The sequence below is a fragment of the Anser anser genome, assembly GCF_964211835.1.
Source record: "Anser anser genome assembly, chromosome: 18".
Taxonomy (NCBI): domain Eukaryota; kingdom Metazoa; phylum Chordata; class Aves; order Anseriformes; family Anatidae; genus Anser; species Anser anser.
In genome coordinates, this window is record NC_139739.1 from 5,592,680 (window position 1) to 5,618,522 (window position 25,843).

Genomic DNA, 25,843 nt, shown 5'->3' on the forward strand with positions numbered 1-25,843 from the left:
TTTCCTCAGGGAACGGTAACACTTCCCAAAATGGTGAATAATATCATCCTTTTCCAAGTAGCCTCTACTTCAATAAGAGGACTGCAGAGATAATTCTAAAAGTGGGGCCTATTGCACTTTCAACATTGAGTATCTGCAATAGCAGCAATAAACCAAATGGCAGTTCACCAACATAATACGGTATCTAAGAACCCAAAGCCAAGTTTCAAAAAAAAAAAAAAAAAAGTACTTAGAGACTGAAAAATCATTGACAGCATTTACACTAGAAATGACACACATTTTAACAGAGGGGCTTGGTCATTGGAACCATGTAATAAGGATAACTACAGATGGGACATTATTTAGTAACTCTGTGTTCCTATTAGCTCACATGAGGGCACTTCTGTGTTGGGACCATCTGTTATGTTGATGGCCTAAAGAGATAAACTCCCTTCGGGTTGATGTAAATTCCTACATAATTGTGAAAAAATCTCTGTCCATATATAGTCAAATAATACCATGGTTACAAATAACTTTTTTTTTTTTAATCTTAATCAGATCCAGACATTGTGACAGCCTTCATTACAATGGACAATCTCAAATTTTACTTCTGAACTACCCTAAAATCTTGATGAGGTACAGTACATCATCAGAGTAAAACCATCAAGAATGCAAAGTAAAAAAAAAAAAATTGTTAGCAAGGATTAAAAGAATTTCAAGGTTTTCAAAGTCATGTATCAATGGTAAGCACAGATATGGATAAACTGGTGTTGAATGTGCAGTCACTTTGTAATGCAGGTACCTACATATGAGTTCACTAAATCATGCCTGCATCTGGTACCTGGTAATTTCAGATGTCAAAGTGTTTTTAGCAAAGATGCAATTTTCTGATTGCAGAGCCATACCTGTATCTTGCCAAGCCTTAAATGGCATAAGACTGAATTCTGTGCTGCAGATGCTGTGGATAATTAACTAGCAAATCCATCCATGTGAGAGAGATTATTTTATTTGTGTCTTCAAAGGAATAAGAAAAAAATATATCTAAGCTTAGTTCAAAGCTGATCCTACTCCTGAAAGCCTGTAGGTTTCTTTGCTGCTGAGGTTAACCTAAATTGACTTAATTGTTCTAATTATGTCCTGAACAAGACTGTCAAGAAAGCTTTGTTCTTGTAAAACAAAGGCTTCCTGAGAAACAGTTGAACTACCTGAAACTATAATCTCAAGAAGCTAATAATACAATGCTAAAACAGAAAAGGATTCAAACTAGTATACTTATCACAGTTCTAATAAAGCGTCATTCATAAAGCTATTTAGGCAAATTCATTAAATGGATATATTTAAAAACTCTCTTTTGATGGTGTGTTGCTCTTCTCATTATGAACTTCATGAACTTTCACTATATTCTTCTACTGTGAATCCACCACATCACAGACCTCTGATTAAAATCCCAAAAACATTAACAGAAAGCTTCCACCCATTTCAACATGCATTGACTGAGGCTGCCATCCTGCCACGTGTAAATGTCTCTGCAGCAAGCCATCTCAAAAATGCTGGTTATCACTTCAGACCTATTGCCAGTAGTTCTGGCTCCTTCCCTTAAAGCTAGGGCTCTGTTACTTTTATGTTAACCTAGTTCATTAAGATTTGCAAGCAGGCCATTAATAAATACGATTACAGTTATAAACTCTGTTCACATTTCAGAGTGTTAATTTGCAAAATGTAGCATTATCATCTAATCTACAGAATAGTTTGACATTAAATAAATCCACTTAGTCAACTCGAGCACATTTTAAAAATGAAGACCAACTTCTTAATATCTAGTGCCCAGTGTTTTTAATCTTTTTGCCTAAGCTGAGTCCATTGGCTTTCTCCACCAAAGTGTACAGGGTTCATGGATTTGTTGGCAATTAAATTTCAAGAAGACATTTTGATCAGTTTCTACAGTTCAGTAGTGCCATTATTAGGGCCATTATCCTTGCAGTTACTTCCAGAAGAGTTGAAGGAAACGGATTTTCACTCATGCTTGATAAATCATTTCATTAAGAAGAAGGGGGAAACAAAGAAGAATCACTTCTCTTACAGTGGCACACCAAACAGAATGCCTCATTCAAAAGAGAAGTCTGAACAGGAGCATTGGGAACATCTGAAACTACAGTTATAGTTAACATGATAAAGTAGAAGTGACTGTAACAGTAAAGTAAAGTGGGTTAGCACAGTTTAAAAAATAATTTAATAGGACAGCCTTACCTGTCTGGAAAGTAGCCTGTGAATTCATCTGTTTACTTACTTAGTCACGCATGAATGCCCAGTCCGCACTTACACGAACGCCAGTTGCTGTTCACTCTGTGACCCATTTTAAAACTGCAACTTTAACAGTTCCCACAACAGTTTTGGTAGAAAATGTGTAATGCTACCTTTCTCTCACTAACTTCTACCATCCCATGCAACTCTGTTGGCACACCCTAGACTTAGCATGGAAAATATTTATAAACATTTGTTTGTTTGTTTTTTAATATAAACTGCAAACACTATGGAATCTACTGAAATTCAAACATGGAAGCTTTCAGTTTTCCAAGTTTATCTCAGCACTTCAAATATACTTTACCAACTCCTGAACTATTTTTTACATGCTTAAGTCAAAACAAATGTCACTTTTACTGCCCTTCACTTTGAAAATAGCAACTCCAAATTAAATTTTAGAAAGCATTATGAGCACCTGAATACTAGATAGCTGCATTGGGAACAATAAGTGATACAGAGACTTTCAAAGGAAGCAGGAAATCATTGTTAAACTAAGCACTTATAACACCATTATTAAATGGCCAAAATCTGAGCAGTAACATCACTTGGAGCTTCAGCTATTCATGAAGTTCACCACGATTCTAGAGGCTTTCATCACTGAATTTGAACATAGCTTGGCTTTGTCTCTAATTAGAGCATATTTGGCACTCAACTGATTTAAATTTGACCAGCTACAGAGGCTTCAGTGGAGCTATATTGATTTACACCACCTGAGCATCTAGCCACCTGTCTCATCAAGGTTGCAATTCACAGCTGCTCAGGTAGTCAGCTACATGTTGACTTGAATAGGTATTTTTTATGCCCATTCAGCATTTTTATTTTCATAAGTACTTAAACATTTCTTCAAATAGAAATCTAGTTTTGCCTTTTCTGTATTTCCATGTGGCAATTTTATGTATTGAGAACTACTAGTGCTAATCTAATACCAATAGCACAGGTTTACATCCCATTTAGTAATCAAGTCAATAATTTACGTACTGCCTTTAACTTTGAGTTAAAGTCTTCCATTTCAGGCTTCTTGCTCATTTTTTTTCAAGGTATAAACAAACTGTCATATGAGCAAGTAGAGGGAATAAAGGGATACACTGCCTTACACTTACTAGAGGGTAAAGGTGGCAATCTGCATTGCATTTTTTTTCTTTTTTTTTCTTTTTTTTACAAGTATATAGTTCATCTAAGTCATGGTTCATACCTAGCAGGCATAGATCATACAATAATACAAAGAATTTAAATATCTGCCAATGCTGTCTGCCAGTATCAATCGCAGTCATCATGATTTTTAACTTTTCATAGCAATGCAACTACTGACCTATTCAGATTTACTGTTCTGCCAGAAACTAGATGAAACAGGGATAGATAAGAAATGAGTTTGAATAGCATTTATGTCCTCACAGAGGTTCACAGATAAACAAAACAATGATATGTTCATTCTATGCAGGGTACAGTTAATCCTTATTCTCCCTTCCTCCACAGCCATTGTTCAGTATATGATAGTGACACAGAAACATGAAAGAATAGAAAGCTCCTGATGGGGGCTTAGAAGATAAAAATCTAATTCTTAATTTTACACAAGACATTTAAACCATCTCATGTTTAACTTTCCCATGTGAAGTGGGGGATAGTGCATCTATATCTCATAATCACATTATGAAGCTAAAAATCACAAGTGCTAGTGCTTACAGGTGGCTGACTTGGCTTGGCTTTATTTTTCTATGGATTTTGTGGGTGCCAGACAAAAAAAATACAGTGTTGGGTTTGCTAGGCCTGCTGCCATACCTACAGCTCATGTGCAATTGACTCTTGAATGAAAAATTCAATGTGTCCAAGGTCATTTGCACAAGTACTGTTGTCCTGATGAATCCCATAACTCTTGAAGCTATCACGCAAGCAAAACTATAAATGTGTATTTTGTATACATTCTTTCTTACAAGCTTAGCAGTCATATTTCTGTTAGTTTCTAGTGTTTGCCTATGTTCTAATAAATACAGGAATTAAAACTACCTCAAGCATACTAACATACTTTTCATCTGACATACAAGTTAATACATTTAAAATCAGGCTAACGGTCAATGTTAGTGACATAAATACCTCCGGCACCCTAGCAATTTACCCTCTGCCATTCCTCATCTGTCTTTTGCAATCAGGTCTCTCCAGCCTTCTAAGCAATCATTTCTCCTGACATCTGAATCAAACATTAAATTGTTTCAACAAACTACTTTCTGATAAGATTTTTTTAAAGAGCAAATTTTTCATTTAATTTGGTATGTCTCTCAAATTTTCTGTTGTAATTCACTTCCATTTTCCTGGTAGACCTGTAACAGAATGCCCATGATGGATCATGCGGATTTTGCATGAGTCTACAATAGAAGAAAAGATAAGACAAGTTAGGCTTTTTGTATGTCCCTAAACATCCTTAACACAGAAGGAAGAAAGAAATGTTTGCCAGAAGGTTTCAGAGAATGATATCAAATGCTTCAGGTCATTATCTTTAATAATGGTCTATGTTTGCCCAACTTTTTTTTTTTTTTTTAAGGAAATCACAGGTAGGGTCAAAGAGCAAAAATGGATGATCTCATCTTTTGTCTCTCGTTTTTAAAGAAGTGTCTGTTCTACACTGAGAGCAAAAGTTATGAAGACAGGTCAAGAGACCTTCATATGAAGACACCACACCAGAGCAACAGCGCTTTAAATCAAGCCTGCTAATTAATTCTATTATCAAAGAAACTGCCACAACACTAAGGATTCATTGAAATCCTACATGTGGAGCTAGCAAGACTGTTAACAAGACACCTTGTGCTTCCCCAGATGTTCATGTTATGGAGCTCCATCGTTAGGCAGAATGAGGTCTGTGCTTATTAGCACAAAAGACAGCAATCAGCTGAAACCCTCAGCACAGTCTGGAGAGGAACTGATGTCTCTCTGTTAAACCAGATGGGAACAATTCAGACCAAACAGAAGATCTGACTTTGCACAGGCTGGTAAATAATACGCTCAAAGCGTGCTGGATTTTTGGATTTTGTGTTTTGTTTGATTATTTGAAACTTTTTTTTTCTACAAGAGGTTACTGTTCTTCATTTAGATGTAATACATTTATCTAAAACAAGAAAACAACACGTCCAGTCTGATAGAATTACATCAGTAATCAAATACACAGCTATTCTCCTTTCCACAGATTATTTTTTTTTGATATTATGCATCCACAGAAGAGACCTCTTATTCTCTGCTTTCTCAAACTTTTGCATATATGTCTATGTCAAGAAATACTTATTGATCAAGTAAAATGATTTGGTCTGCATGCAAGAAGGCTTGAGATTAAGTGTTGCAGCTGCCACGTTTGAGTAGGATAAGAACACTGATTTCTTCCTTTGGAAGGAAAAAACGAGTGCTGCTCTCTGGAGAAATAAGATTTAACATTTAACATGGTGCTTTCCAAGCTTAATGGGTTTTTGTTTGTTTATTTTGACAGCAACTAGTAATAGTTTCAGAGTTGATGTGTGGGATGGAAAAATAAGGATTTAATACTGCTGCAAAGGGAGAGAATCTTCTTTTCTGATAAACTGTTGTGTTCATGGAAGTTTCCTAAATATTTATTACTGGTCTTTCTTAAAGCAATAAAGTAAATAAGTTTTACTTAATATCAGTAGGAAACTGAAAATACAAATGAGCCTTTTTTGAGACTGGTGTGAATTCCATTCTGCCATTCAGGGTCAGAAGACATTTGTGCAGCCAAAAACCTGGCATAATGCAAGAAGGGAAAGATGAAGGTTTTTGCCTGCTTTATTGCATAGAAAGCAATGATAGCATATCTTAATATATACCTATCTTTAAAAGGGCTGTTACAGTATGGGATGCTTTGTTCATTCAGTCCAGTGATATTTGTTAGTATTTTTATTACACTTCCTATCTTAAAAGAAATTTTGTTTCTACATGAAAATAGGTAGGAGATTATTATTTAGCACTGAGAACCTACCACTGAAAGTACAGTCCAGATGAATCAAAGCTGCATGGAGATGAAGGTCATAACTACTTTAAACTGACTGTCTGAAATGTAAGTTTTTATTGTGGTCTATGAAATAACCCCTATCAACAAATCTTCCAGGATAATTATAGCAGCATAATTATACATAAAGATCATGTATCCTAGTACAGTCAGAAGGTAAATCATTAGGATGCAATAGAGAAACAATCTTCTGCATAATTAGTAAGATTTATTTGGTGTGGGAACACGATAGTACAGCTGTGCATAAACTTCCATTGGCTTACCATGTGCACATGCCTTACTCAAGAATTTACAACTAGACCAAACAGGTATCTCTGGAGGATAGGTAACTTATTAATTTACATAAAGATCCAAACTGGAATCTGAAATGTTCTTCACAAGCTTAAGAAATTTTTAGAGCTAGATAAAAACTTAACAGAAATCTTCCCTCAGTACAATGCCTAAGATCATCAGAATTCCTCATTATATCAAAATCATTTTTAATTTGAAGCACTTTAATTTTGTATTTTATTTGCTTAAATCTGGTGGTATTTATACTAGAGAAGGATTTCATTGTGCTTTTTCTGAACATTTTATAATTTACAATGAGATCTCATACTTCAGTTTTGGCCAGTTTATAGTACGCATACCCTTCAGACCTTAAGGAAACTAGCAGTTGGTGAGTACTAGTTTAAATCCAAGATTCTGCAGTTGCCTTAGTGCTTCATACCAGTCCTAAGTGACTGAGCACTAGCACGTGTTCATATCTGGTACTGCAAGGCAAAAAAAAAAAAAAAAAAGGGAAACACCAAAGATAATTGGAATCTGAAAATACTGACAAATATAGCTATAAAAATATAAAATTATTTCAATTGAATATGTATTGACATCTTTTAATACATAAATATACTACCTTGAGAATTTAAAGAATGAACATCCTGAAATTTCAAAGAATTCAGGTGCTAAAAGACAGTGTTACTCCTGCATGTGTTGGGAAGCAGTCTAGAAAGATTCTTCATTGTGCTGAAAATTTGACATTGCATTGCAGTGGTTGAAATGTGGGGTCACTTTCTCTACTGCAGGATGATCAGAAGAGTCAACATCCTCTTAAGCCACAGCAGCAAGACTCAAGTTTATCTGTCAAAGCTCCAAACTGGACCAGCAAAAAAAAAAAAATCTCTAAACACAGATGTGCTAACAAAGCTAGTCTTTTATGACTGGAGAACTTGTTTTGTTTGCTTACCAGACCGGTAAGTAGGTGTCCAAACTATATTGTCATAGGGAATACTGATATCCCTACTGAAAATAAGACACTTTTGTGTCACATGTAAGCAAGGAGTTTGCAGCTTCATATTAAAAGAGCAGCCCTGCATTCATTACCATAGTCACACTAGCATCCCTTCATTGTAGGGTTAAGCTTTACTGCCATAGTCTGCAGCTTGAGTGACATTGTAACATAAATAATAACAACCTGATGTAAATTTTTTATTAAGAATATTTTACAAAAATATTTGCTTTTTTCTTGAACAGGAAATAATGATTCAGTTTCAGAAAATATTAAAATATTTCAAAATGTAAGGGATCAACACTGGTGAGGAAATGATCGCAGCAGCATTTCTGCATAATGAAGCAAAGCGTAACTGTTTGACTCTGTTGGGTTATAATTCACTGAAGCAACTATAGATATAAAAACACAACATATTTTTGTGGTAGCTTTTTCCTTTCCTCACACTGGTTTATTTTTGCTCTGGGAATGCAGCATATTGGTGGCAATTTATATGCTAATGAATAAAGTAGTGTATAAATTGTCTAACTGCATATTAATGAAGAATGAGGGGTTGTAAGTTATGATGCATTTACGCAGTGGAGAGAGAAGCATTTTCTCATCAAGTGTTGATACGTAGTTCTTGGACTGTTCTCTAAATAAAAAACCCACATGCTGAGTGCAAATCTATGGAAACAAGGCAGGACTAAACTTTAACAGAACTGACTTACTATCAGTAAGTAAGATCTTACCAGAAATTATGACTGAGAAACATAACAGTGGAAAGCCTTGGCTTCGCTATTTGCAGATCAGATCTTGGACTTAAAAGTTTTGTCACAGAATCACAGAATGGTTTGGGTTGGAAGGGACCTTAAAGACCATCTGATTCCAATCCCCTGCCATGGGCAGGGACCTCTCCCACCAGCCCAGGCTGCCCACAGCCTCATCCAGCCTGGCCACGGGCATCCACAGCTTCTCTGGGCAACCTGTTCCAGTGCCTCATCACCCCAAGTGAAGAATTTCTTCCTAATATCTAATCTAAACCTACCTTTTTCAGTTTAAAGTCATTGACCCTCGTCCTATCACTACCCTCCCTGATAAACAGTCCCTCTCCAGCTTTCCTGTGGGCCCCCTTTAGGTACTATAAGCTGGAGGTGCTGATAATAATTTGCTGATTCTTTGTTCAACTTTTCTATCTATGCCTACAGCACAGAGCTGTAAGAAAAACATTTGTTCTGTAATCTTGGTCTCAAAATATTCACTGAGGAGACTACTAGGAATTTTGCTCAGGTAAAGTGTCTTTGTTTATTATTTTCACTACTATAGCATCTAGAATTAATGTACCAATGTTGGGTGCTATGCACAGAGGGGAAGAAATGGTTATGCCTCAGAGAACAGCTTAAGAATGATTGTGACCCTTTCATGAAACAAGGCATTTTGTGTCCTTGTACCATACAGCATTGGAAAGCTCTGTTAAAACAACTACCATCTACTTTTCAATCTGCGTTTGAAAACTGAATCTCTATAGGCACGTCTTTGTCACACAACAAAGCATGGTGCATGGACAGCTGAACAAGCAGCATCCAACACAGCACCAGAACGGGGAATAGGGGAGTTGCAGCAGTTCAGTCACAGCACTGTGATAGCCATACTGCTTTCAGACCTACGCTTATATCCCTGCTGAGCACTCGTAACGTGAGTATAAGAGCTCAAGCCTTTATGGGTTGGCACTACCTAGGGAGATTCCACACATTTCCATTGTATGATACAAATTCACCTTGTGCCTCCTATGCTTCTAATTAATTTAAGGAAAATGGTGAACTTTCTGCCATCCCTTGAAAACAAAAATGAATCTCCCCTCCTTCCCTCCAGTGGAATATCAAGGTGATTTCCATTGCACAAGTCCCATAATATAGTGTTTCTCAAATAAGGCACATTGTGCTACAAGATACAGCTGTATGGGGCTGGCAGCACACAGAGAGTTTGAGGGGTTGCAGGAGCTCAAGGATTTGATGACACCATCTCTACCAGTTATACAGGGGGATTGCCTGAGAAGGTAGGTATCTCGCCAATGCTTAAACTTTGTGCATCTTTAGCAGTCATTTTTCACTGAGGTTAGGAAAATATGTATTTAAATTTGTATTTGCTATTTAATTATTAATATTGTAATTATTTAACTATTAATAATTAATTTACCCTCATTTTTGCAAGACAAGTCTTTCATCAGGAGTCAAATCCAGTTCTTTTTGAAAATGTAGATGTTTTGATAAGCAACAGTAAAAATCTAGTATCCATATATCATTTTTGAATCATGTAACTAAATACCAGGTTATGCTCAATGACACATTTCTTGTAGGAATGATGTAATCTTATTATTTTTTCATCTATTTTCTCTGCATGGGCCAGTCTCTCAAATGGTGTTAACCAGTTCCACGGAAGGATGTGGGCTACTATATTGCTTAACATCCCTTGCTTTTGCTTTACACAATACATGAGATACTCAAACTAGGATTTCACACATACTGCAGAAAAGGGAGTTAAGACTGTATTTGAGGACCAGAAACAAAATTACACTTTTCTACAAGCATAAGGTTAGAATGTACTGTTGCAATGAATATTTCTGCATGTGCTGGGGTGTTCTTCTTGGGAATAACAGAAATCCCCAAGTCTTATGATTTTATTATTATGACTGTATTAAGAAGAACTGATTCAGTCATGTCTCATACACGGAGGCATGATGTCAACTTGAGTATTTTGCTGTTGAGCTAGAGTGGTTTATTCACATGACTCTATTTTAGGACAGCTCATCCATTATACAAGGAGAAAATAAATATTTTATTCATATTAAGTAATTTTTAGAACCTGATGGAGGTTCTAGTATCAGAGGACATGTTAATGTAACTAGATGGCATTACTTGTACTCCTACTGCCAAATAAAATCTGAGCATCCTTTCTCAAATACTTCTTAGTTACGAGAATTGGTCCCTTTGTTGCTGATCACCCTACACACACTCATTTACCAAAGGGGAAAAGAAAACCAAAAACAAAAAACACAAATGCTAGTAGATTCAGTGAATCTCTGCTAAACTGTACTGGCTAATCCCTCTTTTCTCTCCCAGTATTGATACCTGTCCTACAGTAAACATATGGTTTCAAATTATTCACCTCCAGGATTCTATGCATACATGGCTTGAGACACTTGTACAAACTAAAGGGGAAGACTTCAGCAATTCATAAATTAATGAGATTCATTTATGTTACACATCATGAGAAAATGCAAGTATCATAGAAAATAATTACATGCTCTCTGTGAGATGCAATGACAGTTGTATTGTTGGTAATGGTTATCTGTCATTGTGTGATATCATGACTGCATATTTTTTTCCCCACAGAGAAACATCCACAAGGAAAAATACTGAATATATAACTAAAAGCTATCTACAAGACTGCGCATGAAGTTTAGGAAAAAGACTGACATTTCACATGCAGGCTGACTATTACAAACGTATTAAATAAATATTTGTCAGTAAAGAAACCAATGCATTGAAGTATTAGGTGTGTTTAGATTAAAAGAATGAATAATCCCACAGGACGGAATTACCTCTTACTTCAACCTAGGTACATTCTTAACAGCTTTGCATACCTTCACAGTTGATGAAATATGTACTATATGACCATTGCACTTTTTCTGGATTTTGAGATCTTTTAAAGGCAGTCTTTCTGAGGACTGGAGAAATGAGTGTGTACCATGGGAGCACTAGTATCTTCAATCATGAAAAAAGACTATCATAAACCAGAAGTTGGATATTCAAAGTACATTTTCTGCCTCTTGCTAGTATATCTGGATCAAACATCCTCTCCCTTGCACTCAGTTTGTGAATCTGTATCTACTCACAGGAAATGGTGTGTGAATGCTTCTTAGTCACCAAGTCAGAAGAAAAGGTGTCCCGTTTACCCAAATAAAGTTTCAGATGATTTTCATTGTTTTGAATATAATCCCTCATCATACAGGTTTACTCTGACATCAGTTTCATTAAATGACTTGATATTTTCTTTGCTTCAGTTCTTATCTGTCAGCTCACAGAAGACTGACTACCAATCATTTAAAAAGAGAATATATTGTGAAACCACTGGAAAGTTCTTGGCCAAGTACAAATATCTTTTCTTAACTCATGTCACAGTTCCAACTCAACTTTATTACAATGTTGTTCTCTCTAAAGGAGAAAGATAAGATGATTTGAGGATATTTTTACTGTTTGAATCTAACTTTCTAAATCATCTTTTGAAAACAGAACAAACTACTAACTTGTTAGTAATTAAGGCTACCTTATGGGTGAGCTGTGGATTTGGGGTGCTATTTTCCATTTACATATGCTTTTCATTCCACTTCCCTTCACACTCCCCAACTCCCTCAGCAACAGGAAGATGGACCACTGAACTTCTGAAAATTGATGTTCTCTGGCTTAAGACTTGCAAAACAAGCACAGTCTAAATAATCACTAATTGGGCTAGAAAGCGAAAGAAAATTTTATGTGATTTTCTAAGGGAAAGAAAAGATTAGCTGTTAATTGCTCTAGTTCACACTGCAGTGGGAAGAAGTAGTTCCTGAGTTACACTATTAGGCAGAACAGGTACGAAACACGGGTGCTGTTGTTCTGACCTGACTTTTACACAAAGAAAGAGCAATAGGTATTCTTCTTTGCCTCTATTTAACAGAGCAAGCTCTATAATTACACTGTAGAGGACATACAGTTAACTTGATTCTAATAAAAACCCTTTGATTTTCCTGGAGTGACGTTAGTTTGGGTAGGTATAGCTAAAAAAAGCTTACTTATTTTTGTGACCAAAAGCAGGACTCACTATGCAACCTCCCAGAAAGTATGCTTAGTGAGAGCATTTCATTGTTACAGCTTAAATTGGGGGGGGGGGGGTATTTTTGCAAGAGGATCGCAATTTCATAATTCTCATGATAGCCATGAAATTATTGGGTCACAGCTGTATGGTACTGCAGATATGCAAATATCTGAGCTGCATGTGGCAGCTTGAATGGCAATTTGTACAGTGTTTGAGCTGCATGTGGTAGCTTGAACAACAATTTGTACAGTGTTCACAATGGTGAACACATAAGGATTGGTTGGCTTGGGGTTAGGGGCAGATGGGAACAGGTTACAGTCATTTGACTTCTATGCACTGCAGTCTGAATCAAAGAAGTAGAAGCCAAGGGTGACATTTTTCAACTGTCTACTGAGTTGGATATCTAAACTTACCCAGTTGTTAGCAAGTGTTCCATTTTCTCCCTGTGCTATCAAGAGCACCCCCAAGTTTGTTCACATAAAATTGTCATTAGTTTCATAGAAGGCTCAAGACTGCAAGATTTGCTTAAGAAGCATCAGTCCCTTGAACTAACACTTTTCTCAAGCAATTTCTGCTGGCAATTTATTTAGTTTACAGAATATTAGCACTAGGTATGAAGATTCTTCAGCTTCCTTCAATATAGAATGTGCTAACTTACACTTGAATACCTAGTAAGCATGGCTATGAAGTTTATGGGATTAGCTCAGCTCTAGAAGCAACACCAACCTCTTAGGACACCATCTGCACAGAGCAGTTGAGCTGAATTATATAGGAAATAACACCGAAATTTCTAGCTTTTGCATAAAGGACTGCATAACAATCATACTGCAGTTCAAGCACTTCCAATGCAACTCATTCTGAGTAGATTTGAGTATTCTTACTGAATCCTACAAATTAACTAAGGCCACAATCAGTGAGGAAGAAACTGCTCTTTAGCTGGTGCATCAATCAAGTTTTTGTGACAGCTTTCTTCAGAATCATTTTCCTGGTTAACTACATCTATGCACTTGTTTAACTTGTATTATTTTAAATGAGAAAACATTATATGAAAGAACTGAGAACATCTCTGTTCCATTAAACTACAGAAGTGAATCGTAACTCACATTTCTGAGGTCTGTTTTGCCCAGTTGCTTGGCCTGTTGTTGCTTCTCTTCTCAATCAAATCGCAAAAAGGTATGATGGAAATTTGTCAGTAACAAGGCACATAATGGAATCTGTTGTTTAGGGAAGTCTAAAGTGAGGTCAAATAGAAGCAGAACACAGTTAATGAAGTACTCTTTAATGCTGGGAACAATTACTGCTGCAGGCTTTGGGGCAGTTCCCTAGCAGCAATCAGAATGAGAAGGGCTTATCTCTATCACTTCTCACTTGCTGTTGCTTTAGGCCAAGCGATGGCTTCAAGAAATGATCTGGGTGAGGAATAAATACATACTGTTTTTGCAAGGTTTATTTGGCTCAGCTGAATATTTTACCTTTGAAACGTAAAATAGTTCTTAGCTGCCAAATTATTAGGTAACTTCTCTCAACTCAGTAAATTAAATTATAAAAATAATAAAATCATGTTTTATAAAAGAATAAAAATGACTAAATCAAAAGAACTTGAATCCTAAGCACAAAGTATTCTCCTTCAAGACAAGTTCCTTCATCTTCTTACAGAAGAAGCCATTGACATACAATGTTTTCAGGGAAAGCAAAAGTTTTAATAGCAGCCATCATGAGCCACTAATCTAAATCAAAACATCATACTGCTGTCAAGCTGACAATGGTAGGAAATCTTTTGGGATGTTTCAGTGATTTTTTTTTTCCTCAGGCAAATGCTTCAGGTAACAAAACAGCAACAACTGTTAAACAGCAAATACTTTTCATTTAACATGAAAAAGGCACTTCAGCTAAAAAGCTGCAGAAGGTGCCCCCTTCATGATGACAAAGTAACAAAAGCCTGGGAAAGACCCTTTATTGGGTGGTAAAAGCACACCCTGACACTAGTTTAACAGAGATCAGAACAAATTCCGTATAATTTTGCATCTGCAATGCTGGGATTAATTACAGTATAATCTACACCAACAATTTGAACTAAAAAAAAAAAAAAAAAAAAAGCTTGAATTCCATAGCCTTTACAATACTTTCAAAGATATCCCTCCATGTATGCTGAGAATAACAATCTCAATTCAATTTTGCATGGATAAAAGAGTAAACCAGACTGCAGCAGTAGATTTGTGTAAACAGTGTATGAACAATGAGTCCTTTCCTCTTTCAATGTTATTTTCACCTCCGTAAAATAGAGATAAAGGGCATCATCCTAAATTCCTTCACTACTTAGGTCCGAGAGGTAATATTTGTTTCACCTGAAGAACCTAGACAGTTTATTAAGCCTAAGATATGGCAAACAGAAATAATTCTTTATGGTTCAGAAGAAAAATAAACACAGATATGTAAGCAAGAATTAATAGTAATAAAAGTCACACAATGATATTTGCTAGCTCGTTAGAAACTAGAAATGACATTTGTTAGAAAATGATGGTGTTTCTTTGCCCAAACTGAATGCAAAGCTATGGTGAGATTTACAGACTTAATCTGAGTAGTTTTACAGAAAGGCAAGGGATAGCAACATAAAGTATGAATTTGATATTTTTTTGTATTTACATTGTCAATTTATAGATTATGTCTTGAAAAAATCCTATTAATAAAACTTAATAAAAAATAAAATGAAACAAAATAAAATTTTGGCCAATCTTTTAAAAATAAAGATGGAAAAAAACAGTGTTCTCCTGTGAAATGTATATTCACAGGAAAAAAGTAATATATTAGGTCACAAATTTCATTTCATCTGTATGTTCTGGGACAATAGCACTTGTGAAAATTACTCATGAGTAATCTTGCTAAATTTAATGTCTAAAATTAACACAAATGTTTTCAGTGTGAGGGTTTTGATTGGGACCCAAATGTATATAAACAAAATCAAGATGTAGTTTGTTCATTTCTCAAGCACCAGCCCTTTGCATGGAAGCAGGCTTGAGCATTAACTGGAAAATGAGAGGGATGAAGGAAGGTATTCAGCAAATGTAATGTAATGACTGGCCCAGGAGATTTTATAAAGCCAATGAACTGAAATACTTTCAGACAAATCGACTAAAATCTTAACTGCATATTCAATTATGGATAACTAAGAGTGTGTAACAAACACTTAGGAGTTTTAGTGGATTTGAAGCTATTACCTTTAATTACATCTCAGAAGTCTGTTCCAGCGCTGTGACTTTCTGGAAAAAGAAAAAATAGAAATGTTTCAAACCTGTCACCCCACACAAAAGCATGGTCAATATTCCAGATACTGTGGAGGATTTGTTCTTTTTCAAGTGTGTGTGCTTGGAAAATTTTTCAAGGAAAAAATATCAACAAAATTGTTCATTTTAATAGTTAAAAAGTTCAGCTTAAGGATTTGGAAAAAAAAAAAAAAAAACTGTTACTCCGACAAGTTAAATTATGAGTCTTTTCACTCATGTTAAGAGGTCTACCTCAGTCAGCAACAGCAATTACACTGCTAAAAATATCATGTTGAAAGAAAACCAATTTTCCATATGTTTTTGTAAATGCTACCAGCAAAGTCTAATACCTTTGGTAGGAACAATATATCATGGATTTGTAGGGATCAGTGTAACTCTGGTTTAGCAAAGAAGGTATTCAGACTTTTAGAAAAAGAGGGAAGTGTCATGAGTTCTCTTCCCATACAAGGCTCTTCTACCTGTACTTAAATTTTATTGCATTGGGGTTGAAAATCAATGTGAACTCCCATTTGTTGTTTGAAGTAGTTAAACTTCATCAGCAAAACTACCAAAACAGAAAGGAGGAAAGGCAGAAAACAAAAAGATAAGAAAAATACAGGGACAGTACAGAATACTTTATTAATAAGGGAACTAGGAAAACAGGCCAAAAAAGAACAAGTGCTTGTAGCCAGCTCTCCCCTCTTCTCTTAATATTGGTGGGCTGAAATTGTATCTTTGCAGATTTTCATTGATAGATGACCAAGCACATAGATATCGTGATATTCTTGGTCTCTATGTACAAAGTAGTAATTTTACAATATTTGCTGTAGAAATGGGAAAGGAAGAGGGAAGAGAATCACTTTGCCTAATTAAGTTTTAGTGTGACAGCAGATCAACCAACAAAAAGACTTTTAGCATACATTGGGCAGGACACCCATGGTGTCACAACAAGTGGCATAAATACATTGTTAGTGTCAGCTTTCAGGAAAGGCCAAGCTAATGAGAAGAAGGTGCAGGATCTTTTGGCTGTATTATCATCAAATATCCAACGCTTCTGCAGTAGCAGAACTTCTTCATGCTGCTGCATATTATTACCCTATATTTTGTTCTCTCCTATAGAAAGAAAGCAGCACCAATGGCACATGCTATTTTTCATGTTTACATTGCACATTAATGGACGTGCAGAAAAAGCAAAGATAACAATGAATTCTTTCTGATTCCTTGCCAGAAACTACATTAGATCAACCAGCATTCCTCTTTGCTTATTGTTTAAAAGAAACTGCGTCAAACCATTCTCTTGTTTTCCTTTCTGTTCTATCATGGTTCTGTAGCCCGATGAGTTTACATTGCTATGCTTTTCTTCTGTGTTGAATATGAATTTTCTAAAGAACTAAATATATATTTTTTGAATTTGTCGAAGTTTACTTGAAAGCTTGAATATCCAGGTTCTGAAAATACATGGAGACATATCTTCAAAAACATTAATCTGTATACGCTACCAAATTATTTCAGGGAAACTACAATTCCTTCAAGCTCCCATTCTCCTTTTAGCGATGAGAACCTCAGTTGGATGACAGTATATTTGCATGACACCGTATTTGCATGACACTCTCTCTGGGTTTCAACAAATATTGTTCAGGATTTTTGAAGACAAGAACCAGAATATTGTTTAAACAAGGAGAACTCAAACCATAAGCATTCAAGACTATTTCTGATTTCATCCCTCTCTCCTCTTGGTTTCAGCCAAAACTTTTTAATACCTGATTTTGCTTAAAAAACAGATTCCCAAGAAAAGGAGAGAAAACCACCTTTACTTGCCATAGATCAAATCCCAAGAACTATTCTGAGTTATTATCATGTTTGTCTAGTAGTGCAAAATGACAACCCAAAAAAAAAAGAAAAAAGAATTACTGAATTACTGCGCTGAGCCATAAGATTTATGTTCCCTTTAACAACTAAATTTAATAGCATCTTGACAGCTGTCCTAGACCACACAGTTATAGTACTATTTGTCATCTCTGGTCTTCAGATGGAACCAAACCCATATAATGCAGAGCCTTAAGCACTTTGCCTGTTATTAAAAAGAATGTTTAAAACTCCAGTGGCATTAACAAAGCCATGAATCTTTTGATTTGCTTCAGTTAGCATGGTTCAGCTGTCGGCCCACAGCCTGAACCCATCCCACATGACCCTTCAGTCTCACGACAGCTCTTCCCCGTCACAGCCCTGACAGGAATCACGATGCCCTTTATACACATGCACCTTCCCGCTGGTTTTCACATCAACTCAGTCCATTTCATCAGTTTGCTTTGGATGATGTTGGACCCTCTTTAATAGGTTCCCTCATAATTTTTACGAGAAATAGAGTGTGTATTGCATCACTTCTAAGTCTACCATTGTCTATAGCTTTTTATAATCGTGAAAACATCTATCCCAACAGAATTAAAATTCTTATATGGTACAGCCTGTATCATTTTAAGTCTGTTTTATGTTATGCCATAGCATTATGAGCAAGAGACACTCAACTGTCCAGCATACAAATATTTATGGTGCAGATCTCAAACAGTTTAAGTGAAACATACATCTAGCCATTGTCAATCTAGTATTGTCATGTGGTTGACATTAACATCTAGTATTGTCAATTTTTAGCATATAAGTCCAACAGCAAATTTAAGTGGCTTTACAAAAAAAGCAGGGAGAAGGGGGTTAAACATGATAATCAGTATGATGCTGGGCTGCAGCTGTGAGGAATATGCTTCAAGCAAAAGCTAGTGTCAGTTCAAACTCCAAGACAGGCACAGATTAGCATGGGTAAAGAGGGCAGCCATCGCTTCCACAGCACTTTTAAGAACAGCTTCTGGCAGCCTGGTCTCATTTTCTGTCTCCACAGGGGCCTATTCACCTGCATCTCCCTGCTAGCCTCTGCCAAGCCAGGGGCTCGCAGCCAGCACCGAGCCCAGACCTCCTCACACAAAAACCTGAGGGAGAAGAACGTCGCAGAGCAGCACCCCCTGACAGACCCTTTCTATATACAGTATAGAATATATATATATATTCTGTATTATACATATGATAAGGGGAATGGGGTGTGCTCAGCTGAACAGCCCCTGCTTTACCTCAGTGCTCATCTCCTGCTTTTCCTCGCTCCCCTCAGGGGAGCCACAGCTCAGCCCAGGCGCCCCGGGCGCCATCTCCTGACGGGACACCTCCAGGGACGAGCCCCCCGGGCTCTCTCCCGCTGTCCCCCACCCTCCAGCCTTTCATCTAACGGCGGCATTGCCCAAGGGACGGGGCCAGCCTCGCCCCATACCGCTGAGTGAGGCTGTGAGGTACTGTGAGGGGACTACGAGGGGCTGTGAGGGGCGGCCGGCCCCAGCGGCACGAGCTCGCTGCTAAGGCGGGGCGGGGGGGCCGTCAGGGCTCGGCAGGTGCGATGGAAGGGCCGCGCGCGAGGCTCCTCACCTCAGTGCTGGGGGCCGGCGGCAGCGCCCGGTGCCGGTGCCCGGGCTGTGGGCAGCGAGTCCTGGGGGTAATAAAGGGGGTTTGTGGCAGAAGGGAGCCTGTGGTAGGGTTTCCCGGCTCCGTCGTTGTCTCTAGGGGCTGTTTTTGGTGCTTGTTCCCCTTCGCAACCAGGAGGGAGGCGTCCCCCGCTGACTGGGGCGGCAGCTTGCGGTGCCCTGCCGGGCTCCCCTCCTCCCGATAAAAGAACGAAATACTGTAGTGGATGGTGTCAAAACAGCCTGATTTAAAGCTATAAAGTTGTTTCCCGATCTTCGAAAGTGTGGGGCTACCACTCTGAGAAATCACTTCAGGGGCAACATTTAAGGTTACGGCTTGCTCCTGCATAGGGAAGTACAGTAGAAATAAAAAAAAAACTCCAGCAACCCTCTGTATTTGCATTTAGACTGCTGGCATGGCAGACAATTGCTATAGTATCAAAAGGTATGGTCTGTACTCAAAACTTAAGTCCTTCTAATTAATAAATAATTTTAACGACGTGCAATCATGCTGTTTAGTCATATAGAGTATGTAAGTGATATTTCCCATTGAATTTTCTTTCCTGAGGCTGTTTTATTGCACTCATAATCTATAGGTCAAACAGAAATCTCCAATCAGCCTTAGGATGCTGATTCTAGGATTGCAGCCCTAATTAATTCCTATTTCTACCTTCAGGTTTTCGCAGGTGACAACTACCTAGTTAGCGCCCTGTTTGCCAGTACTGCAAGTGAAAAAATTAAGCATAATGCTTCTAAGTAGTTGCCATTTTAATCAAGATCTTAAAAAAGAAAGGTAGCAGCAGTGGTTGTTGGAAACGAATTCTAACTTCGCTAATAGTAAATTATCTTTCAGGGAAATGAATCATACACTTTGTATGGGTTTACTCTACGAAGGTTTACATCTCTGTATGTTAATAGTAACAGGGCTAGTGTGTTAACAGAAATGTATTAAGCTAAGATTTGGTGCTGATTTCATTGGGCTCACAATTTCACCAAGGGAGTTTCAGAAGTGGTTAACCATGGGTAGAAGCAGCCATACCATCTTGTCTGGTAAAATATGTATTTACATTAAATGAAATGCAGCAAATACCCTGAGAAATTGCCAAAGCTGGGAAAGAGTCTCCTTATATTACTGTTAAAGTTGGGTGATCCAACATCCAGAAAGTATCTAATAGTCTTAAATGGTTACTTATTCCATCTTTTTACAACTCTGCTATCATCAGTATGTATTTCTCCCTCAGCCTCTAATATATGGAAATGTCAATAATGCCTTGTTCTATAAAACGCATCAAGTACTTTTGTATTGCATTCAGGCTCATAAAAGTTTACTTGAGTTGATAAACAGCCATAAAAGAGGTTGTGCTGAATTGAAATAAAAGGTGATTTTTTTCATATTGAACTAGAGATTTTAAGCAACAGGCCTAGCTTCTTAGATTTCAGTTTTTGTCAATGACGTTTTGAAAGCTGATTATCATAGTGAATCTTAATTTTAGAGCTTGTTTAGAAAAAATTAGATCTGACTCCCTGGGGAGAGCTGCGTGAAACCAACACAGAGAACCTGTTGTTTAACTGGCATATTTGTTATGAAGTCTCTCACTGTCTTAATGTAGGACAAACGAAGCAGTTTGTTCTTCCCCTATGCTTAGTACTGTCAGATGTGCATAGAATAAGATTATCTGATTTTCCTTTTTAAAAGAGTGTAATTTGTTCTTATGTTGGTTACTCTGCACCCATAAGACAGAGGTAAGAAGCTGTACGTGAGTTTAGAACTCTAATTTACCCCAACTAAATAATGAGACAAGACAGTGTTAAGCATATTCTTGCTATTTTGGGTATGGCTTCTAGTCTGAGAGTATGAGCCTTTCCATGTGATGTCTTCTAAGAATAGTGCTTTCCTTTCTGTATGAGGAAATATTTTTTGACATTCAAAGGACTCAGGGAAAAAAATATACAAACAATAAATGTTTTGTGCTTCATGCCATAAAATAGCTTTGCACTTTCTTTCAGATACTTGTCACAAATTAATAACTCTGAACGATCATAATAGTGTATTTCAAAATGAATAGAGAATAATTATAGTAATCAGGACACAAGCAATGCATAGATTTGGTGTGGGAATGAAACGTTTCCTTTCAACCAGTTTTTCCAGAGCTTTTTTAGAAAAACTGCTCTTTTAGATTCAGCAGGTGCCAGATCTTTATTACGTTAGAAACTAACTGAAGTTTCCAAGAACATTTTGGAATTATCTGGAACTGCAGAAACAGTTCTCAAAAGTAAAATGGCTTGCTCTGTGCTATCCTGTAAACAAGTAACTGCACACTGATGTGAATAACTAAGTCACGGTACTGTTACCAGTAAGAGAGGAACACTCAAAGTAATAACTAGAATTTTAATGTGCTTTATTAGGGTATAAAACAAATATTGGTGAAGTTGCTCTGTGATATAGACCAGCACAAGGCACAAAAGTCTTCCTGCTTGAGTTGGAACTGAATGAGACTTATTATTTGAGTGATAAAACATGAATTGATATCTCCTTGCATAATACTCACATGAAAGATGAATCAGAATTTTTGCATTTAGTATCATTTAGGTAACTCTTCTAATTTTTAAGAAATTTGTCCTAGTTGTCAATAAACAGGTGTTTTTAGTCACGGTTAACAAATAGGCAGTTCCAGATGAGAATAGTTGTCATACTGATGGTAAGTATCTAAATGCAATTATTCATTACCAGTAAATAGTGACGTTTTCAGTAATGACTGCATCCTGCAGAGCAAAAAACTTGATTGATCCTTCTGCTTTGTGTGTACATACATGTATCTCCATTTCTGATAAACTGCTTCCAACTAAAAATTTACAGATTTTCACAGTAATAGCAAATTAATTCTAAAATTCTAAAATAGTTCATTCTAAAACCTTACAATGGCTGCCTAAATCACTTCTGTCTATTAATACCTGTATTGGGTTTTCTGATTAAAATTTCACAAGAACTTTAATGCTTTATTGCATTTTATTTGAACGTGTTGTTTTATGTTGTGGTATTTTCAATTATGCAGATGTGGTTATATATTAATTTGGATGTCTCACTTTAGCAATTAAGAGAACTTTGCTTTCCTTAGTAGCCCTTTTGAATCTGCCTTTACTTCTGATGGAGTTGTTCCGTTTGACATGTACAAATCTGATTTTCCATTCTAGCCAATACAACACTGTCTAGGTGAATTTAAAGGCTGGTTCTATATTCAGAGTTTACAAAAGAAAGATTTCATGTGAGAACTGCCTTAAGAGCTGTTTTGTCATTTGAGCAGGAAATGACTTGCATGCATTATACCTCAAAGTCTCAGGTGACTTGCATAGATATATTTTGCTGTATCTACAGTTGTATATTCATGAGTCAGAGCTGCATTAAAATGAGACTGAGAGGAAGCTGGGATTGAGGATACTTCCTTGAGCACATCGCCATACTTACAGAGGGAAATTACAGCCATAAATATCACTGGAAGTGAGGCTTGCTGAAAGCTTATGTCAGTTCTTTAGTCCTGGTTTAAGATGCCTCTGCTTAACCCAAAGTGTTTTGTAATGTGCTACAAGGAGTACTATAAATGTTGTAGCTATTCACTAAAAATGTTTGTAATCTCGTTATCCCAAAAGCATAACTGAGTAAACAGCAGTATCTGTATGTTATTCCCAAGGGGAAAATGCTACATGGATAGAAACTACCGAGTTACTAAAAGATCTAGATGTTCCAGTCCTGTTATTCATTAGAATGGGAAGCATAATCCATGAAGGATCACAAACTGGGAGTCAGAATATCCAGAATCCTCATTGTGGCTAATACTGGCCAATTATGCTGCCTTGAAGGGGACACAAGGACAACATTCAGAAATTATGAATTTACTCCAATTATTATTACAAGTACAGGTGCCAGTCACTTGAAAAAAAATAATAATAAATTAGGAAGCTCGGTTTATTCCTCATCTAGAAAACAGGTATATTGATGCCATGCATTACGAGTTTTTTTGAAGGTTGAGAAAGGTCTTCATTAGTTATGCAGCTGGGATAACTCCCTGGCTTTTTTCAAAAAAAAAAAAAATGAAAGAAAAAAAAAGGAATGATGGGAGATTTACTTACTGTGATCTGACGATTAAGTTTGTATGTTTATCACCTTAGAAACACTAAGGGTATTAATGCTAAACCTCTTTTCTCTCATAGGAACATTCCTAGAAGTATAAGAGAAGCAAAAACTGTTTTCAAACTTCTATTGGAAGGTAAGAGTTAATGCTCTTTGTATATTTAACAGTTTTTTGAGATGGTCCTGTCTCTTTCACCTGCTGAATACCACATGCAAGAAATCAGAATTTCAGTTAGCCATCTATCTCTGTGCCAATTCTCTACCTAAAAACAAAGTAGAACATCTGACATTTGTAGCTTTCACTCCAAGACTGACTTTGAGGAGAGAAGTAAAAAATCTAGCATGCTGTCTGTCACTTTCTGCTTGTAACAATACTACTAAGAGTGTTCTTAGAAATATTTTTCTAAGAGTGAACAATATACTGGAATCTCAAAGAAATATTTACCTTTTCTGCTAAACCAGTTGGGTGGCTGAATAAACAAATTTCATTCTCTATTACAGGTTCTAGTTTCCTAATAAAGATTTGGTTTCTTTTCTATAAGCAATAAAAGCTTGAAGAACATTTGGGCTAGCAGGAAAGAACTATGTATGCAACCTTTGTCACTCTAAATTGGATAGAATGAAGTTTTAGCAGCACAAAATCATTGTTAAATGCCTGCTGTCACTGAAGTCTGCAGTGTCAAAATCCATCAGGAAAGGAGAAAAAGCTCTAGGCCCCAAACATATTATTTGAGGGTGTCCCCCTGAGAGCAAGACTCTGAAATAAGCGTTTGTTTTTGCCTGTCTGCAGCTCAATCCCAAAAGAATGTAGAAGAATAGAAAAGTTTCAAACACATGCTAAAGAAGATCCCTATTAAGGAAGGGCTTTGAGTAGCACACTGCTGTTTAGTATTTGAATTGCTGGAATAAAAGTGAAAAGGGCAAGCAAGACTTATAGAGCGCTGTTGTCTGGCAAATACTCATACTAAAAATGGCATCCTGTCTTAATCCACACCTATTGTTGATGTTCGTGTCTTAAAAACCTTTCTAGATAGGGGAAAAAAGCATTACCTGCAAAAAAAAATCTAATGCAGCAAAGAACTGAATTGCACATGTAACAGTGACTGTTCTATACGGTTCTGTTCTATATCAGTCATGTTTTTCTTTCTTCCCTGCTCCACAGAGGAAATGAACCTGTTATTGCAGTTAAAAGGAAAAATAGCTGATTCAGCACAGCGACAGGCCAGGGTGCTGGCTGTTACACAGGTGTATTCCTTACAGCTACATCTCAAATATTAGTGTTTCATAGTTACCACGACCCTCTCTTTCTGTGGGATTCTTGCTAGGATCTCTAGTTGGAGGGGAGGGTTGCATTTTTCCTCTGAAGTTGAAATGGGCTTTTGTCTGATCATTCCATATGTTGTGTATTCTGGACCATACCCATCACAGATGTTCCTCTCCATGCTTTAAAACTGGGTATCAGCTCATTCGGCTTCAGCACTTGACTTTAAAAGGCAAACAAATCAAATCCCTTTCTTGAGGGTATAATGCATCATTTTCCCCTCTTTGACTGTGTATTATCTTCTTTTACATCTGATCACATCATCAGAATCTAACTTCCTGCATCTGTGTTGGCTAATTAGTGCCTTGGCTTTAAACCTTCTCCTATCAAAAATATACATTTTTTTTACCAGTCAGTATTTATTTTATACAAAGAGTTCTGAGCACATTTAATAAAAAGTGGAAGTGTAGTGTTTTCTCTAAATTGGACATACCAAAGCAGAGTGAAAAGACTGGGATGCAGAAGTAAATAAACCAATGATTTAGACTGGGGGGCAGTGGGGGGGAAAGTGGATTGTTTCACTAGGAATCAGTGGGGCTAGTACTTCAGTGGCAGCACCCAGACAGGTCACACTAAACAGTGAAAGATTTTCAGAAACTGAATTTAAAAATCAAACCCCCTTTGGCTCAAAGCCTGTGAGGATAAATAACGACTTAGCATGAGAGAACTGTTAGTGATTTGATTTCAAAACTTTCTTTGAAAAAGCTGTTTACCCCTGACTTTGAGACCAACCAAAATAAAAGCAAGGTGCTTTGTAGACTCATGATCAGAAAACAGATGCATCTTTATATGGCTTAAAGAGGTAAAACTCCACTAATCTATCCAAGTTATAATGTGGTAAATCAGCTACACAGGTCTCACTTTCTTCTGACCAAAATAATTTGAAAAGTTAGAACCATTCTTTTTAATGGTGTTAGTATACTGGCTTTATTTATAAACAGCGAAAATATTCTACAATCTTTGTTTTGCTCTCAGATGTATCTAATGAGTTGCAAGGTGTATTCATACAGATTAATAAATGGAACAATTAAGTGATAGATTGAAGGCTGGGAGCAATTCAGTGTTAAGTATATGCTGTCATCTACTGGTCATACCCTGCAATCTTGTTTCCTGTGTTCAAATTCTGGTTTCTTTTGGCATCAATGTTAAAAGTAAATTGATTATCGTCCTTGTCTGTTAACCATTACTGCAATGAATATTTGTAGCAATTTAGCACTTACATGTCAGTATCTATATATACATTTACATGTACATAGGTGTTG

General features: G+C 36.8%; 1 protein-coding gene and 1 long non-coding RNA gene across 10 annotated transcripts in view; one reads left to right on the forward strand and one right to left on the reverse strand.

Moving 5' to 3' along the window:
• Positions 1-19,792, reverse strand: part of TMEM132D (transmembrane protein 132D) — a 288,591-nt gene extending 268,799 nt beyond the window's left edge. The window contains exons 1-3 of one of the 7 annotated variants that reach the window (XM_083803698.1): positions 18,754-19,792; positions 15,593-15,634; positions 13,481-13,608 (exon numbers count right to left, since the gene is read on the reverse strand). Coding sequence is in view for 2 of the 7 variants with exons in the window: in XM_083803694.1 (XP_083659820.1) it covers positions 2,227-2,254 (28 nt within the window). In the remaining 5 variants the exon portion in view is untranslated. Of the gene's footprint in view, positions 1-2,226; positions 2,666-2,695; positions 2,844-13,480; positions 13,609-15,592; positions 15,635-18,753 lie in introns of those variants that run through there. The other 6 variants (XM_083803690.1, XM_083803691.1, XM_083803692.1 and 3 more) reach the window with 6 other exon arrangements.
• On the forward strand, positions 5,142-12,361 carry LOC310883417. Of its 3 annotated transcripts, XR_014573519.1 has the most exons (5): positions 5,142-5,258; positions 6,218-6,328; positions 7,342-7,509; positions 8,732-8,813; positions 10,916-12,361. It is a non-coding gene; the product is annotated as an uncharacterized lncRNA (long non-coding RNA). The 3 variants fall into 3 exon arrangements; XR_014573520.1 differs by lacking the exons at positions 8,732-8,813; positions 10,916-12,361 and adding an exon at positions 7,790-8,720 and having other exon boundaries at positions 5,144-5,258; XR_014573521.1 differs by lacking the exon at positions 8,732-8,813 and having other exon boundaries at positions 5,146-5,258; positions 10,916-12,356.
• Positions 19,793-25,843: the final 6,051 nt, after the last annotated feature.